General features: G+C 42.3%; 1 protein-coding gene across 1 annotated transcript in view; it reads left to right on the forward strand.

Annotated features, from left to right (window-relative positions):
* LOC118357574 (pro-neuregulin-3, membrane-bound isoform-like) overlaps positions 1-24,852 on the forward strand; it is a 275,876-nt gene that overhangs the window by 188,963 nt on the left and 62,061 nt on the right. The window contains exon 5 of the mRNA XM_035734822.2: positions 21,250-21,352. Within this exon, the coding sequence (XP_035590715.1) occupies positions 21,250-21,352 (103 nt within the window). The remainder of the gene's footprint in view (positions 1-21,249; positions 21,353-24,852) is intronic.

A 24,852-nucleotide genomic window follows, 5' to 3' on the forward strand; every position in this document is an offset into this window, starting at 1 on the left:
ATGACAGCCAATGGAGGGAAACGAGTTGCGAGGTGGACACTGGCGGTCCCGAAGAATGTCATCCAGATGGATGGCCATTGAGAGGAGAGCGTCCAAGGATATGTTGTCATCCTGACATTCCAACTTCATTTGGACTTGCTCGCACAGTCCATTGTGGAAAAGATTGAGGCTTGCTGGCTCATTCAATCTGCTGAAGGCTGCCACCGTGCAAAAGGTGAGGTGTTATTCTGTTATGTATAAGCCGGGAGTCAGAAAGCAGGTGCAGAAGGTAGGTTCAATATAGAACACATATAAACGAATCTACTAGAGTTTCAAGTTCATTGGTTTCCACATCACCAACAAACTATCATGGTTCGAACACACCAAGACAGTCATGAAGAGGGCACGACAAACCCTTTACCCCCAAGGAAGCTGAACAGATTTGGCCTGGGTCCCCAGATCCTGAAAAAGTACTACGGCTGCATCCTGAACGGTTGCATCCCCGCCTGGTATGGCAATTTCTTGGAATCTGACCGTAAAGCGCTACAGAGGGTAGTGAGTATGGCCCAGACATCACTGGGGCCAAGCTTCCTGCCATCAAGGACATACAGTGGAGCAAAAAAGTATTTAGTCAGCCACCAATTGTGCAAGTTCTCCCACTTAAAAAGATGAGAGGCCTGGAATATTCATCATAGGTACACTTCAACTATGACAGACAAAATTAGAAAATAAATCCAGTAAATCACATTGTAGGATTTTTTATGAATTTAGTCAGTCAAGCCCTGCCACATCCGACGAGCATCAGAGCCGGTGCAGAAGGATTCAATCATTGTCCTGTAGTGATATTTTGCCTGTTTAATGGTTCGTCTGAGGGCATAGCGGGATTTCTCTATTGGGTCCGGATTAGTGTCCCGCTCCTTGAAAGTGGCAGCGCTAGCCTTTAGCTCGGTGCGGATGTTGCCTGTAATCCATGGCTTCTGTTTGAGATATGTGCGTACGGTCATTGTGGGGACGACTTCGTCAATGCACTTATTGATGAAGCCGGTAAAGGGGTGGTATACTCCGGAATTTACTTTTTAACATTTATTTCACCTTTATTTAGCCAGGGAGGCCAGTTGAGAACATGTTCTAATTTACAACTGCGACCTGGCCAAGATAAAGCAAAGCGACAAAAACAACAGCGTTACACATGGGATAAACAAACGTACAGTCAATAACACAATAGAAACATCTATGTACACTGTGTGCAAATGTAGTAAGGTTAGGGAGGTAGGCAATAAATAGTCCATAGTGGTGAAATAATTACAATTTAGCATTAACACTGACGTGATAGATGTGCAGATGATGTGCAAGTAGAGATACTGGGGTGCAAAAGAGCAAAAAAATAACAACACGTGGATGAGGTAGTTGGGTGGGCTATTTACAGATGGGCCGTGTACAGGTGCAGTGATTGGAAAGCTGCACTGACAGCTGATGCTTAAAGTTAGAGAGGGATATATAAGTCTCCAGTTTCTGTGATTTTTGCAATTCGTTCCAGTCATTGGCAGCAGAGAACTGGAATGAAATGCGTCCAAATGAGATGTTGGCTTTGGGGATGACAATGAAATATACCTGCTGGAGCGCGTGCAGCGGGTGGGTGTTGCTATGGTGACCAGTGAACTGAGAAGGGGGTGCTTTACCTAGCAAAGACTTATAGATGACCTGGAGCCAGTGGGTTTGGCACCGAACATGTAGCAACGGCCAGCCAACGAGAGCATACAGGTTGCAGTGGTGGGTAAAATATGGGGCTTTGATGACAAAACGGATGGCACTGTGATAGACTGCATACAATTTGTTGAGTAGAGTGTTGGAGGCTATTTTGTAAATTATATCGCTGTAGTCAAGGATCGGTAGGATAGTCAGTATTACGAGGGTGTGTTTGGCAACATGAGTGAAGGAGGTTGTCTTGCGAAATAGGAAGCCGATTCTAGATTTAATTTTGGATCGGAGATTCTTAACGTGAGTCTACAGTCTAACCAGACATCTAGGTAGGTATTTGTAGTTCTCAACATATTCTAAGTCAGAACCTTCCAGTGTAGTGATGATAGTCAGACAGGCGGGTGCGGGCAGCAATCGGTTGAAGAGCATGCATTTAGTTTTACTACGAGCAGTTGGAAGCCACGGAAGGAGTGTTGTATGTCATTGAAACTCATTTGGAGGTTTTTTAAACCACCAGTTAAGCCAGGTGAGGTCTCCACATGGTTTACTAATGGTCGGTAACAGGCTGACTGGTAACAGGCTGAAATTTCATAATTTGGTCCGATATACTTGGATGTGTACTGTTAGCGTTTGTTGCTGGCATGTCATCCCTAAGTTTGCGTATCTTGCCAATGAAAAAGTCCTTAAAGTAGTTGGCAATATCAGTGGGCTTCATGATAAATGAGCCATCTGATTCAATGAATGTTGGAGCTGAGATGACTTTTTTACCCAGAAATTTAATTTAAGGTGCCCCAAAGCTTTTTACTATGAGTCCTTATGTAATGGATCTTTGTTTCATAGTATGGTTTATTTTGTATTTTTATTTCGTTTAGTCACATAATTTCTTAATTTGCAGTACGTTTGCCATTCAGTTGGGCTGCCAGACTTATTTGCCATACCGTTTGCCTCATCCCTCTCAACTGTAATATTTTTCAATTCCTCATCAATCCAAGGGGATTCAATAGTTTTTACAGTAATTTTCTTACTGAGTGAGTGCTTATTAGTAACTGGAATAAGCAATTTCATGAATGTGTCAAGAACAGCTTCTGGTTGCTCTTCATTACACACCACAGACCAACAAATATTCTTTACATCATCAACATATGAATCACTACAAAACTTATTGTATGACCTCTTATACACTATATTACGCCCAGCCTTTTGAAGTTTGGTTTTCCTAGATATGGCTATTATACTGTAATCACTACATCCTATGGATTTGGATACTGCTTTAAAGCAAATTTCTGCAGCATTAGTAAATATGTGATCGATACATGTTGATGATTTTATTCCTGTGCTGTTTGTAACTACCCAGTTAAGGTTGACTGATAACCTGAACCAGGTTGCTGGCACTGGTTACAGTTTGACGTTTTGTCTTGAGTGGGCAGCTTGATGATAGCCAGTCAATATTTAAATAATCCAGAAAGTATACTTATCTTTTGATTTCACATACATTGTCAAGCATTTCACACATATTATCCAGATAATGACTGTTAGCACTTGGTGGTCTATAGCAGCTTCCCACAATAATGAGCATTATGGTGATGCAGATAAAACTGTAGCCTTATTACTTCAACAGCATTTACCATTAGATCGTCCCCAAGCTTTACAGGTATGTCTTTTTGGTAGATTTTATAACCATGTATTGCTACCACTGTATCATCAAAGGTATTATCTAAGTGAGTTTCAGAGAGTCAGAATATTAATGTCATCTGTTACAAGCAAGTTATTGACTTCATGGACCTTGTTTCTTAGGCTACGTATGTTAGTATGGGCTATTTTTAGCACTTTTCTGGGTTGCTTGATTGTTTTTAATGCTTTACGAGAGTAGACTTACTCGTGCTTTTTACATTGGAGCTAATAGTGCAGGGTGGGTCAGCTGCACAAAGCGGTCTTCCTACTAGGACACACTGCCTTAGTGGTAACAGTGTAACACTGGTTTCATAGGCTCATGATGACTGTAGACAATAGCTGTAGGATTAACAGAAGTATTCTGTGTAATTGGGGCCACATCAATTAAATTACTTACGTTGTGTTTGCCAATGCCCTTGGGATAATGTACATTTGATGCAGAATTATGACTGTTCATTGTCACAATGATAGGGATTAACTGAGCTGGTCTTGGATCATTTACCAGTCATTGTTTCAACGCAGCCTTGAAATGACAGAGTCCAGGAGCCAAGATGATTTGGATGGACTGTAGAGTATCTTCTGTTTCCAGAAGGTATTAAAGTTCTCTATAAAAGTGACTCCAGCAGAGTCCAGCAGATGTTGAGATGAGATGTCTTGATGTTGAGATGTGTCTGTTACTTGAACTCTGTGAAGCATTTATGTGGGCTGCAATTTCTGAGGCTGGTAATTCTAGCGAATTTATCCTCTGCAGCAGAGGTAACTCTGGGTCTTCCTTTCCTGTGGCGGTCCCCATTAAAGCCAGTTTCATCATAGTGCTTGATGGTTTTTGTGACTGCTCTTGACATTTTCTGTATTGACTGACCTTCATGTCTTAAAACGTCTTCGGGATAGGGGGCAGCATTTTCACATTTGGATGAATAGCGTGCCCAGAGTGAACTGCCTCCTACTCAGTCCCAGATGCTAATATATGCATATTATTGTTAGTATTGGATAGAAAACACTCTGAAGTTTCTAAAACTGTTTGAATGATGTCTGTGAGTATAACAGAACTCATATGGCAGGAAAAAACCTGAGAAGAAATCCAAACAGTAAGTGGGAGATCTGAAGTTTGTAGTTATTGAACTCAGCCCCTATCGAATTCACAGTGGGATGTGGGTTATGTTGCACTTCCCAAGGCTTCCACTAGATGTCAGCCGTCTTTAGAAAGTTGTTTCAGGCTTCTCGTGTGAAGGGGGGCCGGATGGAAGCTGTTTGACTAAGGGGTCTGCTAGCAGCCTCGTTCTCAGTCACGCGGATTTCACATGAGCGGTATCTCTCGTTCCATTGCTTTTCTACAGACAATGGAATTCTCCGGTTGGAACATTATTGAGCATGTATGATAAAAACATCCTAAAGATTGATTCTATACTCAGTTTGACAAGTTTCTTTGACCTGTAATATAACTTTTTGAACTTTTCGTCCGACTGGACCTGAAAGCGCTTTTGGATTTGTTTTTATTTTATTTTTTATTTTACCTTTATTTAACTAGGCAAGTCAGTTAAGAACAAATTCTTATTTTCAATTTTCAATGACAGCCTAGGAACAGTGGCTTAACTGCCTGCCTTTACCAAAAGCCCTAACAAAAGAAGATATTTGGACATAAATTGACATAAATGATGGACATTATCGAACAAAACAAGCATTCAACTGTGATTCTTTGGAGTGCATTCTGATGAAGATCATCAACGGTAAGTGAATATTTATAATGTTATTTATGACTAATGTTGACTAAGCAACATGGCGGATATTTATTTTGGCTGGTTTGGGCTCTGAGCGCCGTTTATGCTTTTTCCGTAAAGTGTTTTTGAAATCTGACGCAGCGTTTGCATTAAGGAGAAGTGTATCTAAAGTTCCATTCATAAACCTTGAATTTTCATCAACATTTATAAAGAGTATTTCTGTGAATTCATGTGGCTCTCTGCAATATCACTGCATGTTTTGGAACTAGTGAACAGAACACGCCAATGTAAAATAAACATTTTGGATATAAATATGAACTTTACCGAACAAAACATACATGTATTGTGTAACATGAAGTCCTATGAGTGCCATCTGATGAAGATCATCAAAGGTTAGTGATTCATTTTATCTCTATTTCTGCTTTTTGTGACTCCTCTCTTTGGCTGGAAAAATGGCTGGGTTTTTCTGTGAGTTGGTGTTGACCTAACATAATCGTTTGTGGAGCTTTCGCTGTAAAGCATTTTTGAAATCAGACACTGGCTGGATTAACATGAATTTTATCTTTAAAATGGTGCCTAATACTTGTATGTTTGAGAAATTTGATTTATGAGCTTTCTGTTGATTTGTATTTGGCGCCCTGCAATTTCATTGGCTGTTGGCGAGTGTTTCCGCTAGCGGAACCTGTCCTAGACATGTTAAGGTAATGATGGACTGTCGTTTCTCTTTACATGTTTGAGCTGTTCTCGCCATAATATGGACTTGGTCTTTTACCAAATAGGGCTATATTCTGACACAACACAAATGACTGGCTAAAACGCATTAAGAATAAAGAAATTCCACAAATTAACTTTTAACAATGGCCAGGTCACTACCTCATGAAGGTGGTTGAGAGAATGCCAAGAGTGTGCAAAGCTGTCATCAAGGCAAAGGGGGTTACTTTGAAGAATCTCAAATATATTTTGATTTGTTTAACACTTTTTTACTTAGATGATTCAATATATGTAGAAAATAGTTTAAAAAAAGGTAAACCATGGAATGAGTAGGTGTGTCCAAACTTTTGAGTGGTATTGTAAGGGGGGAACTATGTAAAAAAGTGCTGTAATTTGTAAGCTGTTCACCCGATATGGATGACAATACCCCCAAAATAAATCTGACAGTCTGCAGTTTAACCTAATTTCAAATCCAAAGTGTTGGAGTACAGTGCCAAAACTACAAAAAATGTGTCACTGTCCCAATACTTTTCAGGGCTCACTGTACATCTCTCCATTCCTAACAACTCTGTAGATGCAGAAAGAGTTGCATACATATAATTTTTACTATATTCATAGCTAATTAGCTTGCACCAGGTATGTAGGAATAGTTAGCACATTAGCCTACTTATATGTACAGTGCACACTAAATAAGAATCTGTCCTCGGTTGAAACACTATCTACCGTGTTCCAAACTGCCTCTGGATGCAACATCAGTACAATAACTGTTTGTCGGGAGCTTCATGAAATGGGTTTACATGGCCGAGCAGCCGCACAGAGGCATAAAATCACCATGCACAATGCCAAGCTCACCTCCATTGGACTCTGGAGCAGTGGAAAGGCGTTCTCTGGAGTGATGAATCACACTTCACCATCTGGCAGTCCGACCAATTAATCTGTGTTTGGCGGATGCCAGGAGAACGCTACCTGCCCGAATGGATAGTGCAAACTGTAAAGTTTAGTGGGGGAGGAATAATTGCCTGTGGTGGTTTTGTGGTTCGGCCTAGGCCCCTTAGTTCCAGTGAAGGGAAATCTTTATGCTACAGCATACAATGACATTGGAAACGATTCTGTGCTTCCAACTTTGTGGCAACAGTTTGAGGAAGTCCCTTTCCTGTTTCAGCATGAAAATGGCTCTGTGCACAAAGCGAGATCCATACAGAAATGGTTTGTCGAGATCGGTGTGGAAGAACTTGACTGACCTGCACAGAGCCCTGACCTCAACCCCATTGAACATCTTTGGGATGAATTGGATGAATGAAAAATTGATGAATGTGTGATAATTATGCACCTTAGTTCACAATTGAATTAGGCCTAACTGAGTGATAAGGAGGGTGAAGAGGTTGATTTTGAAAGACAATAGTGTAATGGTGAGTTTGTGTTATGCCTAGTTATCAGCAGTAAATAATTTGACTGCATGCCTTGCTGGTTGATACAATTCTCGTTTATGTTTTACTTTGTAAAAATCAGCTGTTATGGGACTGTTCTATTTTAAATAACTGTAAGGGAAACAAAAACACGTTACATGCTGCAGAAGGCAACCTTTTTATTTCTATATCAACTCAGCAAAAAAATAAACACCCTCTCACTGTCAACTGCGTTTATTTTCAGCAAACTTAACATGTGTAAATATTTGTATGAACATAACACGATTCAACAACTGACATAAACTGAACAAGTTCCAAAGACATGTGACTAACAGAAATGGAATAATGTGTCCATGAACAAAGGGGGGCTCAAAAGTAACAGACCGTATCTGGTGTGGCCACCTATTGCAATAAGTACTACAGTGCATCTCCTCCTCGTGGACTGCACCAGATTTGCCAGTTCTTGCTGTGAGAAGTTACCCCACTCTTCCACCAAGGCACCTGCAAGTTCCCAGACATGTCTGGGGGGAATGGCCCAGGGCCTCACCCTCCAATCCAATATGTCCCAGACGTGCTCAATGGGATTGAGATTTGGGCTCTTTGCTGGCCATGGCAGAACACTGACATTCCTGTCTTGCAGGAAATCACGCACAGAATGAGCAGTATGGCTGGTGGCATTGTCATGCTGGAGTGTCATGTCAGGATGAGCCTGCAGGAAGGGTACCACGAGGGAGGATGTCTTCCTTGTAACGCACAGCGTTGAGATTGCCTGCAATGACAACAAGCTCAGTCCGATGGTGCTGTGACACACCACCCCAGACCATGACGGACCCTCCACCTCCAAATTGATCCCGCTCCAGAGTACAGGCCTCGGTGTAACTCTCATTCCTTCAACGATAAACGCGAATCCGACCATCACCCCTGGTGAGACAAAACCACGACTCGTCAGTGAAAAGCACTTTTTGCCAGTCCTGTCTGGTCCAGCGAAAGTGGGTTTGTGCCCTTAGGTGACGTTATTGCTGATGATGTCTTGTGAGGACCTTCCTTAAAACAGGCCTGCAAGCCCTCAGTCCAGCCTCTCTCAGCCTATATAGCGGACAGTCTGAGCACTGATGGAGGGATTGTGCATTCCTGGTGTAACTCGGGCAGTTGTTGTTGCCATCCTGTACCTGTTCCGCAGGTGTGATGTTCGGATGTACCGATCCTGTGCAGGTGTTGTTACACGTGGTCTGCCACTGCGAGGACGATCAGCTGTCCGTCCTGTCTTCCTGTAGCGCTGTCTTAGGCGTCTCACAGTACGGACATTGCAATTTATTGCCTTGGCCACATCTGCAGTCCTCATGCCTCCTTGCAGCATGCCTAAAGCACATTCACGAAGAATGTCAGGGACCCTGGGCATCTTTCTTGTGGTGGTTCTCAGAGTCAGTAGAAAGACCTTTTTAGTGTCCTAAGTTTTCATAACTGTGACTTTAATTGCCTACCGTCTGTAAGCTGTTAGTGTCTTACTGACCGTTCCACAAATGCATGTTCATTAATTGTTTCTGTTTCATTGAACAAGCATGGGAAACAGTGTTGAAACCCTTTAAAATGAAGATCTGTGAAGTTGTTTGGGTTTTTACAAGACAAGGTCCTGAAAAAGGGACATTTCATTTTTGCTGAGTTTAGTGAGAGCATATTTTGCAGTTTGTGTGTCACTTTGTCAAATAACTCTCAAATTTGAATAGGTGCAGCTCTATTTCCAAATTTCCCTTTTTCCAAGAATATCCGTCCTGTCCATGCATTCAGCACATGACCATTCGAGCGGTTGCATTGCTTTGGCAACTAAGCAAAAATGAGTAATATAATAAACTTGGATGAATGGGCGATAGATACCAGATAGAAACTGATAATGATTCATGGGACTGTCACAACCGCCAGGAGTTGTGGGTGCAGAGTCAGATGCAAGGAGCAGAGGATACTGGGGAAACTGACTTTATTAGGATTCCCAAAACGAACGGCCAAAAAGAACGGCCAAAACAACGGGCGAAAATAGACAGAAAATAGTCCAACCCAACACAGGGCACAAACGGACAGGAACACAAACACGCACAACTTGACGAAAAGAAAAACAATCCCGCACAGAAATAGGTGGGCATAACAGGCTTAAATAGAAAAGGGGACCGGTGGCGGCTAGTAGACCGGCGGTGACGACCACCGAGCGCCGCCCGAACAGGCAGGGGAGCTGTGACTTCAATTAACTGAATGATGAGTAGAATGAAGAGGTTGATTGAATGTGATTGATGAGGGTGAAGAGCATGATTTGAATTTAAAACAATAGTGTAATGATGATAAGGAATCGTGGGCGATCTAATTATTTTGTAATGAAAGGAAATTATATACCACTTCCAGCATATCAGAGAGTCAAATCAGACAGTGAGTACAACATGCAATGTGTGTAGTTCACAATGGCAAGCCGAACAAAACTAATGGACGTACTGACAGCATTGCAAATGCTGTAGAATTTAAATAAGTTAGAGCCGGATCGGATGTTTAACTTGAAATCGACGTTGCTGAAGAGTCTTCATCTGATTCTGATGTTGACTTTAATCCTCCGCCTCCAATTCCTGTGCAGCAGAAAAAGCAGAACAGAACTAACTGAAACGGTGATCCCAACTGTGAGACAGGATTCTGGGAGGAATGGCACAGTTTGGGTAGAAAAGCTTGACGAGTTTGTGACATGCAGATGTTGCAGTACATCAGAGATTGTACTTTCTCTCATACGCACAGAAAATGAAACATAACGTGGGAAATGTTTATGGATGAACTCAAAGCATTTATTGCACTCTTGTATGTAATTTTTGTCTGATAGGTATGGGGTGGACTTTTTCTGAGAGACCATGCCACACAATAATAAATCAGACCCTTTGCTAAGAGACTAGAAATTGAGCTCAGGTACATCCTATTTCTATTGATCATCCTTGCGATGTTTCTACAACTTGATTGGACATGATTCGGAAAGGAACACACCTGTCTATATAAGGTCCCACAGTTGACAGTGCATGTCAGAGCAAAACCCAAGTCATGAGGTTGAAGGAATTGTCCGTAGAGCTCTGAGTTGATGTGAAGATGTGAGAAACTTCCAGAAGGACAACCATCTCTGCAGTACTCCACCAATCAGGCCTTTATGGTAGAGTGGCCAGACAGAAGCCAATCCTCAGGCACCTAAAGGTCTCTCAGACCATCTGATGAAATCAAGATGGGTCTTTTTGGCCTGAATGCCAAGCGTCACATCTGGAGGAAACCTGGCACCATCCCCACGGTGACGCATGGTGCTGGCAACATCATGCTGAGGGGATGTTTATCAGCGGCAGGGACGGGAAGACTAGTCAGGATCGAGGGAAAGATGAACAGAGAAAAGCACAGCGAGATCGTTGATGAAAACCTGCTCCAGAACGCTCAGGATCTCAGACTGGACCAAAGGTTCACCTTCCAGCAGGACAATGACCCTAAGCTCATAGCCAAGCCAACATCGGGAGTGGCTTTGGGACAAATATCTGAATGTCCTTGAGTGGCCCAGGGAGAACCCGGACTTGAAATCAATCTAACATCTCTGGAAAGACCTGAAAATAGCTGTGCAGCAACGCTCCCCATCCAACCTGACAGAGATTGAGAGGATCTGCAGAGAAGAATGGGAGAAACTCCCCAAATACAGGTGTGCCAAGCTTTTGCGTCATACCCAAGAAATCTCGAGGCTGTATTCACTGCCAAAGGTGCTTCAACAAAGTACTGAGTAAAGGTTCTGAATACTCATGTAAATGTAATATTTAACTTTTGTACTTATAAATCAGCAAGCATTTCTAAAAACCTGTTATTGTTATTATGGGGTATTGTGTGTAGATTGATGAGGAAACAAAACAATTTAATCAATTTTAGAATAAGGTTGTAACGTAACAAAATGTGGAAAAAGTCTATGGGCCTGAATATTTTCCAAAGGCCCTGCAACATGGACGCAGTGTTCCAGTGAGATTATCTCAAGCAAATTTTCTGATATACAAATCAACTCAAACTACATTGAGAATGCATGCAACCTCCAATCCGTTCATACATCCCATCATGGTTTCACAAATTATTTGGTTATCCAACTTTTTGGTTATTGTAACTGCCTCAATATAGACAAAATGTTTATTTATTTATATTTATTTCACCTTTATTTAACCAGGTAGGCCAGTTGAGAACAAGTTCTCATTTACAACTGCGACCTGGCAAAGATAAAGCATAGCAGTGTGAACAGACAACAACACAGAGTTACACATGGAGTAAACAATAAACAAGTCAATGACACAGTAGAAAAAGAAAAACAAAGACAAAGTCTATATACATTGTGTGCAAAAGGCATGAGGAGGTAGCCGAATAATTACAATTTGGCAGATTCACACTGGTGATAAATGATCAGATGGTCATGTGCAGGTAGAGATACTGGTGTGCAAAAGAACAGAACAGTAAATAAACAAAAAGAGTATGGGGATGAGGTAGGTAAATTGGGTGGGCTATTTACCGATGGACTATGTACAGTTGCAGAGATCGGTTAGCTGCTCAGATAGCAGATGCTTAAAGTTGGTGAGGGAGATAAAAGTCTCCAACGTCAGTGATTTTTGCAATTCGTTCCATCACAGGCAGCAGAGAACTGGAAGGAAAGGCGGCCAAATGAGGTGTTGGCTTTAGGGATGATCAGTGAAATACACCTGTTGGAGTGTGTGCTACGGTTGGGTGTTGCCATCGTGACCAGTGAACTGAGATAAGGCAAAGCTTTACCTAGCATGGACTTGTAGATGACCGGGAGCCAGTGGGTCTGGCGCCGAATATGTAGCGAGGGCCAGCCGACTAGAGCATACAGGTCGCAGTGGTGGGTGGTATAAGGTGCTTTAGTAACAAAACGGATGGCACTGTGATAAACTGCATCCAGTTTGCTGAGTAGAGTATTGGAAGCTATTTTGTAGATGACATCGCTGAAGTCGAGGATCGGTAGGATAGTCAGTTTTACTAGGGTAAGTTTGGCGGCGTGAGTGAAGGAGGCTTTGTTGCGAAATGGAAAGCCGACTCTAGATTTGATTTTAGATTGGAGATGTTTGATATGAGTCTGGAAGGAGAGTTTATATTTATAGATGTCCACATATTCTAGGTCGAAACCATCCAGAGTGGTGATGCTAGTCGGGCGTGCGGGTGCAGGCAGCGAACGGTTGAAAAGCATGCATTTAGTTTTACTAGTGTTTAAGAGCAGTTGTAGGCCACGGAAGGAGTGTTGTATGGCATTGAAGCTTGTTTGGAGGTTAGATAGCACAGTGTCCAAGGAAGGGCCAAAAGTATACAGAATGGTGTCGTCTGCGTAGAGGTGGATCAGGGAATCGCCCTCAGCAAGAGCAACATCATTGATATATACAGAGAAAAGAGTCGGCCCGAGAATTGATCCCTGTGGCACCCTCATAGAGACCGCCAGAGGACCGGACAGCAGACCCTCCGATTTGACACACTGAACTCTGTCTGCAAAGTAGTTGGTGAACCAGGCAAGGCAGTCATTAGAAAAACCGAGGCTACTGAGTCTGCCGATAAGAATATGTTGATTGACAGAGTCGAAAGCCTTGGCCAGGTCGATGAAGATGGCTGCACAGTACAATTGTTATTATAAATGTCATAACTGTATGTATTTTTTGTATGCGTGTGATTTCAGAATGTACTCATTGTTCCACAACAGGACAGATAACATGTAATCTTAGTAAAAATCACCTGGCTTAGGTCCGTTAGGATCACCACTTTATTTTAAGAATGTGAAATGTCAGAACAATAGTAGAGTGAATTATTTATTTCAGCTTTAATTTCTTTCATTAGATTCCCAGTGGGTCAGAAGTTTACATACACTCAATTAGTATTTGATAGCATGGCCTTTAAATTGTTTAACTTGGGTCAAACATTTCGGGTAGCCTTCCACAAGCTTCTCACAATAAGTTGGGTGAATTTTGGCCCATTCCTCCTGACAGAGCTGGTGCAACTTAGTTAGGTTTGTAGGCCTCCTTGCTCACACACACTTTTTCAGTCTGCCCACACATGTTCTATGGGATTGAGGTCAGGGCTTTGTGATGGCCACTCCAATACCTTGACTATGTTGTCCTTAATCCATTTTTCCACAACTTTGCTTGAGGTCATTGTCCATTTGGAAGACCCATTTGTTACCAAGCTTTAACTTCCTGACTGACATTTACATTTACATTTAAGTCATTTTGCAGATGCTCTTATCCAGAGCGACTTACAAATTGGTGCATTCACCTTATGACATCCAGTGGAACAGCCACTTTGACATCTTGAGATGTTGCTACCTGAAACCTTTGACCCAAGTTAAACAATTTTAAGGCAATGCTACCAAATACTAATTGAGTGTATGTAAACTTCTGACCCACTGGGAATGTGATGAAAGTAATAAAAGCTGAAATAAATCATTCTCTCTACTATTATTCTGACATTTCACATTCTTAAAATAAAGTGGTGATCCTAACTGACCTAAGCCAGGGAATTTTTACTAGGATTAAATGTCAGGAATTGTGAAAAACTGAGTTTAAATGTAGTTGGGTAAGGTGTACTGTATGTAAACTTCCGACTTCAACTGTATATGTGCTTAAATGTGCTGTCTGGTGGTTCCAATGAGCTTTAATGGCAAGCACCGAGTCTCACTGAAGCATATCACAGTATACCACAGCATACTGAACTTTTAAATGAAGAAGCACTGTAGCAGGTTAGGATAATTAACATGGTAGGTTAGGAGAACTAACGCAGCAGGTTATGTGAATTAATGTAGGAGTTTAAGGTTAGGAAAGGGGTTAGTGTTAGGCTTAGCTACAGTGCTAGAGTTGTGAACAACTGTTGCCTCCGACACGACCACGACATAGAGCTGTTATGGGCCGAGCTATTCCATCTAGCTACAATGGAAACGTAAACAAACCATCTGCGGCAACAAGTCATCAGTATCATAATACCGGCAAGGGCCACTTGTATCAATAAATCCCTATCAAAAAATGGTTTGTGTGGTAATCATTTCTTTATTTACTTTTTTATTCAAATGCTTTGAAATTCTGGTGACAAATTGTGCATTCCAATTTGTGTGTTAAATAATTTTTGGAAGGTTGTATTGATTATGATGAGCTAGTGCTAAGCTATTTTCCGTATATGTGTGGAGGCATGTTTGTTGAGATAATTCAATGCATTCTGGGTGTCCCGTAAACATCTGTCGGACCACAGATGTTATAGCAAAATGAGGTGAATGGAAGTGAATGATGGGTGATGAGACCCCTCACTTCGCCTTAAACATGCATACTGCAAACAGACCCAACTCATCTTGTCACCTCTTATTATCTTTGGTGACGCAGACAAACAAACATGGGGGTGTGCACAAACTACTCACTATTCAGATTACTTTATATTGGTGAGCTCATGAGTGACGTGATGAATTATAAATAGTTATTGCAATTAGCTCATTTATATTATGGTTCCTATCAGCCGAGATGTGTCAAAATATGACCGCTTGTGTTAGCTCACTCTTGACCCTAAGCACACTCCCCCATCCCTATAATAGATTACAGTAGCAGTAATGGTACCGTCAATGGATTACAGTAAGCGCATTTGTACCGTTAAAATGTTTTGTTTTCAGCAACTTACAAAACAGACAGTTAACCTACTATAAAACAACGGTAATCATTATCATATTTCTCAGCTTGATTTTTTTATTGTTGTTAATATCTGTTGTTGCAGGTAAGTTGATTGATTGATTGATTAATCTTATGCAACACAAAGATAAATAATATACATGTTCTAAACTAATCCCATCAGTTAGTTAGATTTCCGTCACCCTTTACTGAAATGGCTGTTTATGTTTAAATGGCTTAGGTAGTAACTTCACAATGTTCCTAACCGTGGAAGACATTTTATTGCAGGTGAAGCTATTCTAACTGTTCGATATCACAACTATGGCTGGATTCCAATAGGAATTACACATCACATTGCAAGCCTGCATAATGTGACCTGCAGCTAGGGTTGCACAATTCTGATACTGTTCCCAGGTTTTCCAGACATCCAGGATGGAATATTCCTCCAGGATTTCAAGAAAATCTGGAAAGTTTTGGAACGTTACTAGAATTTGTGGCCTGTAAACCATGAGTTTCAGGCAATTGTGTAAGAGTCAAAAGTTTTTTGTTTTACTAGGCAAGTCAGTTAAGAACAAATTCTTATTTACAATGACAGCCTACCGGGGAACAGTGGGTTAAAAGCTTTATTCAGAGACAGAATGACAGATTATCACGACTTCCTCCGAAGTCGGTCCCTCTTCTTGTTCGGCGGCATTCGACGGTCGACGTAACCGTCCTTCTAGCCATCGCCGATCCACTTTTCATTTTCCATTTGCTTTGTCTTTGTTTTACACCACTGGTTTCAATTCCCCAATTACATGTTCATTATTAACCCTCTGTTTTCCCCATGGTTTTTGTGCGTGATTATTTTATTGTATACAAATACATTATGTATTTGGAAATGTTGAGTAAAGTTCCTTGTGTTACTCATCTCTGCTGTCCTGCGCCTGACTCCTCTGCAGCAGCTACACCCAGATCCTTACACAGATTTTTACCTTGTCAAATTTGATCCAGCAACCTTTCGGTAACTGGCCCAATGCTCTAACCACTAGGCTACCTGCCGCCAAAATAAGGCTTTATGAAATACGTATTGTATTAATATGTATTAATGATGACATATTCACTTAGGACCTCACTTGGGGAAGACCACAAGACTGAACATGGATGAATGCAACAACCATGTCTCTGTCACTAACAGATGCATGTGTGGTAATTCTACAATTAATTTGAAAGATATGGCACTCTTGGAAATGTTCAAAAAAGTCTTTACAGTAAGAGTATGTTAATGTAAAACGAGTATAGTAGCATTATTGGTTTTGAAAACAGATTACAGTTACAGTATTAGATACCATAAAAGATGGTACGGTAACATACTGTTCTATTTCTTACAGTAATTTACAGGTAACTGGCTGCCAGTAAGTTACTGTAAAAACAACAGGATTTTTTTTTATTGTAGCTAACACCAGACAGATGAAAGCGGAAACCTACTGTATATGATTCTTTGCCTTAGATGAATAGGGGAAACCTCTAATTAGATTTTCTGACAAGATGCAGTAAAATGTTGGCACCAGTAGACTATTCCCCTCTGCAAACACACCTCCGGTGATTTTGGTTAAAAGGCCAAAATGTATTTAAATTAGGTAAGAGAATAAGATGTTACCATTGGTGTATAAAAATGTGGCTTTTTGTGATGTCAGTAACCCAACTAGGTGACCCAATGCCTGCAAACCAGCAGTTGGGTCATCCAAACTACTCAACATTACTATGTTGAAAATAATGCAGTCAGCTAATGACCTAAGCCATCACCTGACAATTAACTAAAGGTTTCAGTCATACAAAATCTATACTTAAAAACTTCTCATGCTGGGGGCAGTATTGAGTCTGTAATTGAACCCACAAATGCTGAAGTTCCAGATACTCATCTAGTCTAAAGAAGGCCAGTTTTATTGCTTCTTTAATCACCACAACAGTTTTCAGCTGAGCTAACATAATTGCAAAAGGGTTTTCTAATTATCAATTAGCCTTTTAAAATGATCAAGTTGGATTAGCTAACACAACGTGCCATTGGGACACAGGAGTGATGGTTGCTGATAATACGCCTACGTACGGGCCTCTGTACGCCTACGTAGATATTCCATAAAATATCTGCCGTTTCCAGCTACAATAGTCATTTACAACATTAACAATGTCTACACTGTATTTCTGATAAATGATTTATAAATGAAATGATTTTTTAAATTAGTACATTTGAGTTTAACCATAGTATTTGTTGTAATATTTGTTCTCTCTTTTCTGGTGGATTAAACTGTAATTGCAACAAACTTTCTATGGCTTGTTTTAAAAATTGTGATATTATGGAGATCATTTCATTTTCAAATAACAAAAAAGTTGAGGTTGCAACCTAAATAAAGGGGAAAAGGGCATTTTTGAGCCATTCTTACTAATCTGCTAAAAAACTGTTTGGATTTAAGCAATGGCTTTTTTTCTGGCCGCTCTTCTGTAAAGCCCAGCTCTGTGGAGTGTATGGCTTAAAGTGGTCCTATGGACAGATACTCCAATCTCTGATGTGGAGCTTTGCAGACCCATAAGGGTCATCTTTGGTCTCTTTGTTGCCTCTCTGATTAATACCCTCCTTGCCTGGTCTGTGAGTTTTGGTGGGTGGCCCTCTCTTGGCAGGTTTGTTGTGGTGCCATTTTCTTTCCGTTTTTTAATAATGGATTTAGATTCAGGTATGAATCTCTGAGATATACTTTTTCAGTCATATCAAACTCCATTATTTGAACGATGCTGTGTCTGCATGTATGTATTAAAATTATACACTTCAACAGTGTTTGCCACTCCTGATCCTGGGACATCAATGATTACACATTGTAACTATGCAATAGACTAGATACATGAGTGATTTGTAATTCATATATACAAAAGAAAAAAACGATGCACATCTAACTCCCTTCATCTGCATTAATCTGAGGACACAGGGTAGGATTTCAATGAGATACTTAATTTCAACCAGTGGAGAATGTGAAACGCTTTATTGAAATAAGTTAATTATCCCGATGTTATAAATACATAAATGCATTATAATTATGATAATTGTAATATTATACATACAAGTTCAATCTGTACTTCAATGCACTTATGGTGTGCATTATAAAACGAAAAAGAAAGACGTGGTGTGGAGAGAGGTGTGGAAGGCAGAAAGGCAAAGAGGTAAGAACAACGGCAGACAACATATGATTCATGAATTACAGTGCTACCCTAATATTCTCTTAGTGGTGGCAATGACGGGACTGGCTTCCTCTCTCACATCAAAACATACCTGCAGATGAGACACAGATGGATAGAGAGAGAGCATGATTAAGCCTTCTTTTTTTATTCTAACACGGTCAGTCATCTTAAATCAGGAGGTGAAATGCAAAACTGACCTTGGATCATTAACTCTGGGACTACTACATCTCTGTCTGTATTTCAATGTAAAGCATCTCTTTAATAATACTTCCTGTTGACATCTCACCTATGATCATGCTGTGCCCTTCGTGTCAGCCAGTTCAGATGCGGGAGGGGTTCACCAAGACAGCTGATATAACCTAGAGGATTTAGGGAGAAGGGAGAGAGGGATGAAGTGAAGAAGAGAGACTGTTATTGTGTGTGTGTGTGGTCTCACCTGGTGTCCACACTAAGTGGCTATAGAGTATTTTATGCTGAAAAACAGACACATGAGGACAAACAATAGAAGATAATGTCAATAGAGAGATACTGTATGTGACGCAGGCACCTATCGGAGTGTACCTGAAACATTTAAATATAAAGGGCTATGTGTCTCACCAGTTGGTTATTGCAAGGCTAACCCCCAGGGAAATCATGACTTGGCAGCAACAGATATTTCAGTGACAATGGCTGTGTTTATGTGGGTGTAAATCTGAAAATTAGCAGCTGATATCTTAAGGTTTTTTAAATGAATGCATGAGACAGGTTCCATGTACAACAAGACAGGCAGAGACGGAGAAAAAGAACACAGAACAGTTTATGGACACTTTTGCCAGCAATAAAACTTCCACTGCCTGTTCCTCGGACAGTGAACATCTGGAAATATCTACATTTTCGACCCCTTGGTCAGCTCGCTCTCTGAAAGTAACGAAAACATCTTGTTTTTTATAGATGTGAAAACAATAACTGAGATATGATGGTTCAATCTAAAGCAGCAGATGTCATTTTTAAGATATGTCATTACAGCCCAGTGCTGCTTACCTGAGATGCCATCTTCGTAGATGTCCGCTTTGACTTCCTTTGTATCTGAAAAAAGTAGCTTTCAGAACAATTAATTTTGATTGAAAATAAAAAAGGTTTTGCTCTTGACAAAAAGACAAATTTACCTCCATAGCATATAACAATTTGCCTGTGAATAACCACACCTTCATACAAACGTGGTAGAATTCTTGACACACAACCGAAGATGCTGCCATATCCTGCCAGCACGCCCACAAGCGAGCCACTCAGGAGCAGAATGATGATGCGTGTAAGAGGGAAAGGAAAGAGATCGGAACAGCAATTTGTTGCAAGTTGGGGTGGAGGGCTAAAAGCTGAACAATAGACTATTCAACCTTTACTAAAGAATAGTCTAATAGCCGAGCAAGGTGTGAACCCCCCCCCTAACACAGACCGGATTTGCCCTAACGACCTATTCAATGTAATAAAGTAATGACTTTTCAAATAAGTTACCTTACACATTATGTTGGCTGATAATTTCTTAGCTACACTGTCCTTACGAACCACATAGCATATCATTACAGCAGTATTTACCAGTATGTTAGCTAGCTACCTAATGTTAGTAGTTATACATAAAACTTGCCAGTATATTAACTATAGGCTAACTACCTAACTACCCAAAGTGTGTTGACTTGATTATTCTCGTCATTCTTATCGTAACTAAATGCTATAGTTGTTGTGCTTTCTCAATGGACATTTGGGTGTTTTCCTAAATTCCCTCTGGCTATCTATAGGCTGGACAATAGAACAAGTCAAAATTACCCCCAAGGCTGAAAAATGGCTTAAGAACGTTAGCTACACTGGAACACTAGCGCGAGCCCATAGCAAAGTAATGGAATCGAACGTTCACAGAGCCTGTTTTGACTGGAGTGATGCTTAGAATTCCATAAAAAAATGTATCCCTTTCTATTTTACCACTACAATCTGTTCGACGGACAAAACTGGAAAAAAAACAACTTGTGCAGAAAGTAAACATCCGCACCTCGATGGTGCGTAATGAAAAAGTGGGGACATTTATTTAACTTCTGACTATTTCTGGTCTAGTGATCGATGACAAACGAGCTCGCTGCCCAGACTTGAAAAGGTGCCCATGTAACAGTTTTGCTTCCGTCCCACTCCTCGCCCCTTCCTGGGCTCGAACCAGGGACCCTATGCATACATAGACAATAGCCACCCTCGAAGCATCTTTACCCATCGCTCCATAAAAGCCGAGCAAACAACTATTTCAAGGTCTCAGAGCGATTGACATCACCGATTAAAACGCTATTAGCGTGCACCTCGCTAACTAGCTAGCCATTTCACACCAGTTACACCCTTGAAAACAATCAAAACATACACATTGCCAGTTATTTGGCGAAATAGACAGACATGCCTATATTTCCCCTATAGGAAACAATGGGAAGACCACAGTTCCAATATTATTTTTGTTGTTCACATTTTGTTGTTTACATTTTGACTATAAAACAACGTGAGCAGGTCTCATTGCCAATAATAGCGAAGCAGGCATTGTGAAGTTGAACAATAAGCTGGGAATAGAATGTTCGGAAGGCGAGTTGGTGCTCAGTAGAACTGATAGGAGCTTATCTATGTATAATCAATTTACCCCTACCTACATGTACATATTACCTCAATTACCTTGACTAACCTGTAGCACCGCACATTGACTAAGTACCGGTACCCCTTGTATATAGCCTCGTTATTGTTATTTTATTGTTGCTCTTTTATTTTTTTACTTTGTTTTATTAAGTAAACATTTTTCTTAACTTTTATTTTTCTTAAAAATGCATTGTTGTTAAGGGCTTATAAGTACGCATTGCACGGTAACGTCGACACCTGTTGTATTCGGTGCATGTGACAAATACAATTTGATTTGATATGCACATCTTACAGAGTGTGGATTTAATGTTTTTTTTTCTTGTTTTCACAAAACTGATTATTACTATTGTGTGTGTTACTAGCAAGGATTTGTGTGTGGTGTGTGATTCTTTACATTGAACTTTTCTGTTGGTGGCTCACACTTTGATAGGTCTCTACATGCATATCGAGTGTGGCTTTAACAGTACTATTTTGCCTGTGTCTCTGCAGAGAATTTACTCTACATGTATATACAGCGAGTGGCTTTAACATCATATTTATTTGCCTGTGTCTCCACAGAAAGCCGTGAGACTTACCAGAGAAAGGTCCTGTCCATCTTCAGCATTGCCTCAGGGATCTGTTTTCTCGGAGTGGCATGCATGGCTCTCTATCGCCGCAACAAGTGAGTGAGGGTCACACTGAGTAGCTAAGTATGCCTCCAAACAACGAATGGAAAATTGTATCATCATGGGATATTAGCATAGTAAACTACAGGTGCAGCCCTGATGTAAGAGGATATACTGAGCTTATGTTTATATAATGGCGAAGAGTGTTGGTCTCCAGCCATGGCTCATTGATGCTGTACTTAGAAATATGACAAAAGACAACATTCTTGTTTCAAAGTGTATGTCTAATCGAAATAATCTACACATCCTCAACAGTAACCGTAGGTAAAGGCTAATGCAAAATAATATACTTTGTCTGCAGTTTGTTGATTTTTTAAAACATGGAATCATGGTTTGTTAACTGCACAAGTACAGTTGGAAACCTAAAAAAGTGACCAGAGGAGGGAGACGTGTGGGCCCAATAGATAAAGTGGTCACGGACAGCAGACGGAACATACATACACCCTGGACGGGAGGGGGCTCTGTACGCAATGCCTGCTTAATGTTCGCATCCAGTTCCCACACGACCGGCGCTACCAGGCAGGAGGCCGGGAGTATGGGAGTTTGATCCATGAGCCACTCCTCTGTGTCATACAGCCGGGACAGTAGGTCTGCCTTCTTATTCTGGGAACCTGGTCTGTAGGATAGGGTAAACACAAAACGGGTAAAGAACATGGCCCACCTTGCCTGACGAGGATTCAGTCTCCTCGCTGCCCGAATGTACTCCAGGTTGCGGTGGTCAGTCCAGATGAGGAAAGGGTGTTTTGCCTCAAGTCAATGTCTCCACGCCTTCAACGCTTTAACCACAGCCAACAAACTCCCGGTCCCCCACATCACAGTTACGCTCCGTTGGGCTTAGCTTCTTCGAGAAGAAAGCACAGGGGTGGAGTTTCGGTGGCGTGCCCGAGCGCTGTGAGAGCATGGCTCCTATTCCAACCTCGGACGCTCCACCTCCACTATGAATGCCAAAGAGGGATCCGGATGGGCCAGCACAGGAGTCGAAGTAAACAGAGCTCTTAGCTGCCCAAAAGCCCTGTCCGCCTCAGCCGACCACAGCAACCTTACAGGACCCCCCTTCAGCAGTGAGGTAATGGGTGCAGCAACCTGGCCAAAACCCCGGGTAAATCTCAGGTAGTAATTGGCAAACCCTAAAAATCGCTGCACCTCCTTTACCATGGTGGGAGTCGGCCAAACCGTGGTGGGAGTTGGCCAATTACTCTCCATCTCCACTGCTGATGTGGAAATGCGATACCCTAGGAAGGAGACGGCCTGCTGAAAGAACAGACATTTCTCAGCCTTGACATACAGGTCATGCTCCAACAGTCATCCAAGTACCTTGCGCACCAAGGACACATGCTCGACGCGTGTAGCGGAGTAAATCAGAATGACATCGATATACACCCCTACACCCAAAATCTTGTCTACAAAGGATTGGAAAACTGATGGAGCATTCATCAACCCGTACGGCATGACGAGGTACTCATAATGCCCTGTGGTGGTACTGAACGCTGTCTCCCTCCCTGATACGCACCAGGTTATACGTACTCCTGAGATCCAGTTTCATGAAGAGGTGCGCCTCATGCATTGACTCAATCGCCGTGGTGATATGAGGTAGCGGGTAACTACCTCACCGTTATTTGATTGAGACCTCCATAGTCAATGCACGGGCGTAAACCTCCATCCTTCTTCTTCACATAAAATAAACTTGAGGAGGCGGGTGAAGTAGAGGGCCGAATGTACCCCAGACGTAGGGATTCAGAGACATATGTATCCATAGCCACCATCTCCGCTTGCGACAGGGGATACATGTGACTCCTGGGAAGCGCCGCTTCTGCCAGGAGATGTATCGCACAATCCTCCCGTCGATGAGGCGGTAATTGAGTCTTTTAACAGAAGGCGAGAGCCAAATCGGCATATTCTGGGGGGATGTGCACGATGGAGACCTGGTCTGGACTTTCCACTGTGATAGCAGCAACGGAAACCACTACACACCTCTCTGAGCACTCTCGCGACCACCCCGTGAGAGTCCTCTGTTGCCAGGAAATAGTGGAGTTATGCAGAGCCAACAAGGGAAGGCCTAGTACCACAGGAAACCGAGGAGAGTCAATGAGGAAGAGACTGATTCTCTCCTCATGATCCCCTGCATAACCATGGCCAAGGAGATGGTGGCCTCCCTGATTAGCCCGGACCCTAATGGTCGACTATCAAGAGCGTGTACCGGGAAGGGTCTAACTAAAGGAAAAATGGGGATCCCTAAACTGATTAGCTAATGCTTTGTCGATAAAATTCCCTGCTGCGCCTGAATCGACGAGCGCCTTATACTGGGAATGTGGGGAAAACTGAGGGAAACAAACAAGCACAAACAGTTGATCAACAGAGGACTATGGATGAGTGTGGTGCAAACCCAGAGTGCCCTGCCTGTTGCCTCAAGTCCCAGAGGAACCAACACGGCACCGACCGGCAGTTTGTCCTCTGCGCCCACAGATGGCTCACTTGATGGCTCCTCCTCCAGTCTCCCTAAGAGCAGCCCCTCCTAACTCCATGGGCACCGGAGCGGGGGTGATGGACGATGGAACCGACAGAGCCCCCTCTGGACGTCTGTGGGCGACCAGCAGGTTATCCAACTGGATGGACAAATCCACCTTTGGTCAAAGGAGAGCTCACGTCGGACCTCCTCTCATAGGCTGCATCGATAGTGGTCAATGAGGGGCCTGTCGTTCCAGCCTGCTCCGGCGGCCAAGGTCCGGAATTCCAGGGCGAAGTCACCTGCCACGCTCCTCGTCACCTGCCTCAAATGGAAGAGCCTTTCCCCCACCGCTCTGCCCTCGGGTGGATGGTCGCAGCCGGCGCGGAAGCGACGGGTGAACTCCTCGAAGTGGTCTGACACCGTGTCTCCTTCTCTCCACATAGCGTTTGCCCACTCCAGCGCTCTCCCTGTGAGGCAGGAGACGAGGGCGGCCACTCTCTCCCTTCCCGAGGGAGCTGAGTGCACAGTGGCCAGGTAGAGGTCCAGTGGTAACACGAATCCCTGGCACTGTGCTGCAATTCCATCATACTCCCTGGGAAGGGAGAGACGCATCCCACTGGAACTCTCTCCGGATGGGACGGGTGGAGACAACCCCGGTTGTGCTGGTCGAGGCATTGGAGAGACTTCCTGTCTCTCCCAGTGGTCCATGGTCTGGTCAACGCGATCCATCATGGCACTAAGATGAAGTAACATGGCCGAATGTTCCTGGACGCGCTCCTCCACTCCTCTAACCTTGCTACCTGCTCCTGCTGACTCCATTAGAAGTGTGTAATTCTGCCAAGGGGTGTACTAGAGGCGAAGTCAGGTGCAGGAGAGCAGAGGAAAGTTAAGTGGTGCACTTTTATTTTCGTTCCAAAAACGAGAGCACTACATAAATCAAATGCGCTCAAAACACAGAACATAACAAAAGTAAAGCACATAATAAAACACCACAATAGCATGAAACAATTACACACAAATACATGATGGGAAACAGAGGGTTAAATACAA

Source organism: Oncorhynchus keta, chromosome 24, assembly GCF_023373465.1.
Source record: "Oncorhynchus keta strain PuntledgeMale-10-30-2019 chromosome 24, Oket_V2, whole genome shotgun sequence".
NCBI classification, from domain to species: Eukaryota; Metazoa; Chordata; class Actinopteri; order Salmoniformes; family Salmonidae; genus Oncorhynchus; species Oncorhynchus keta.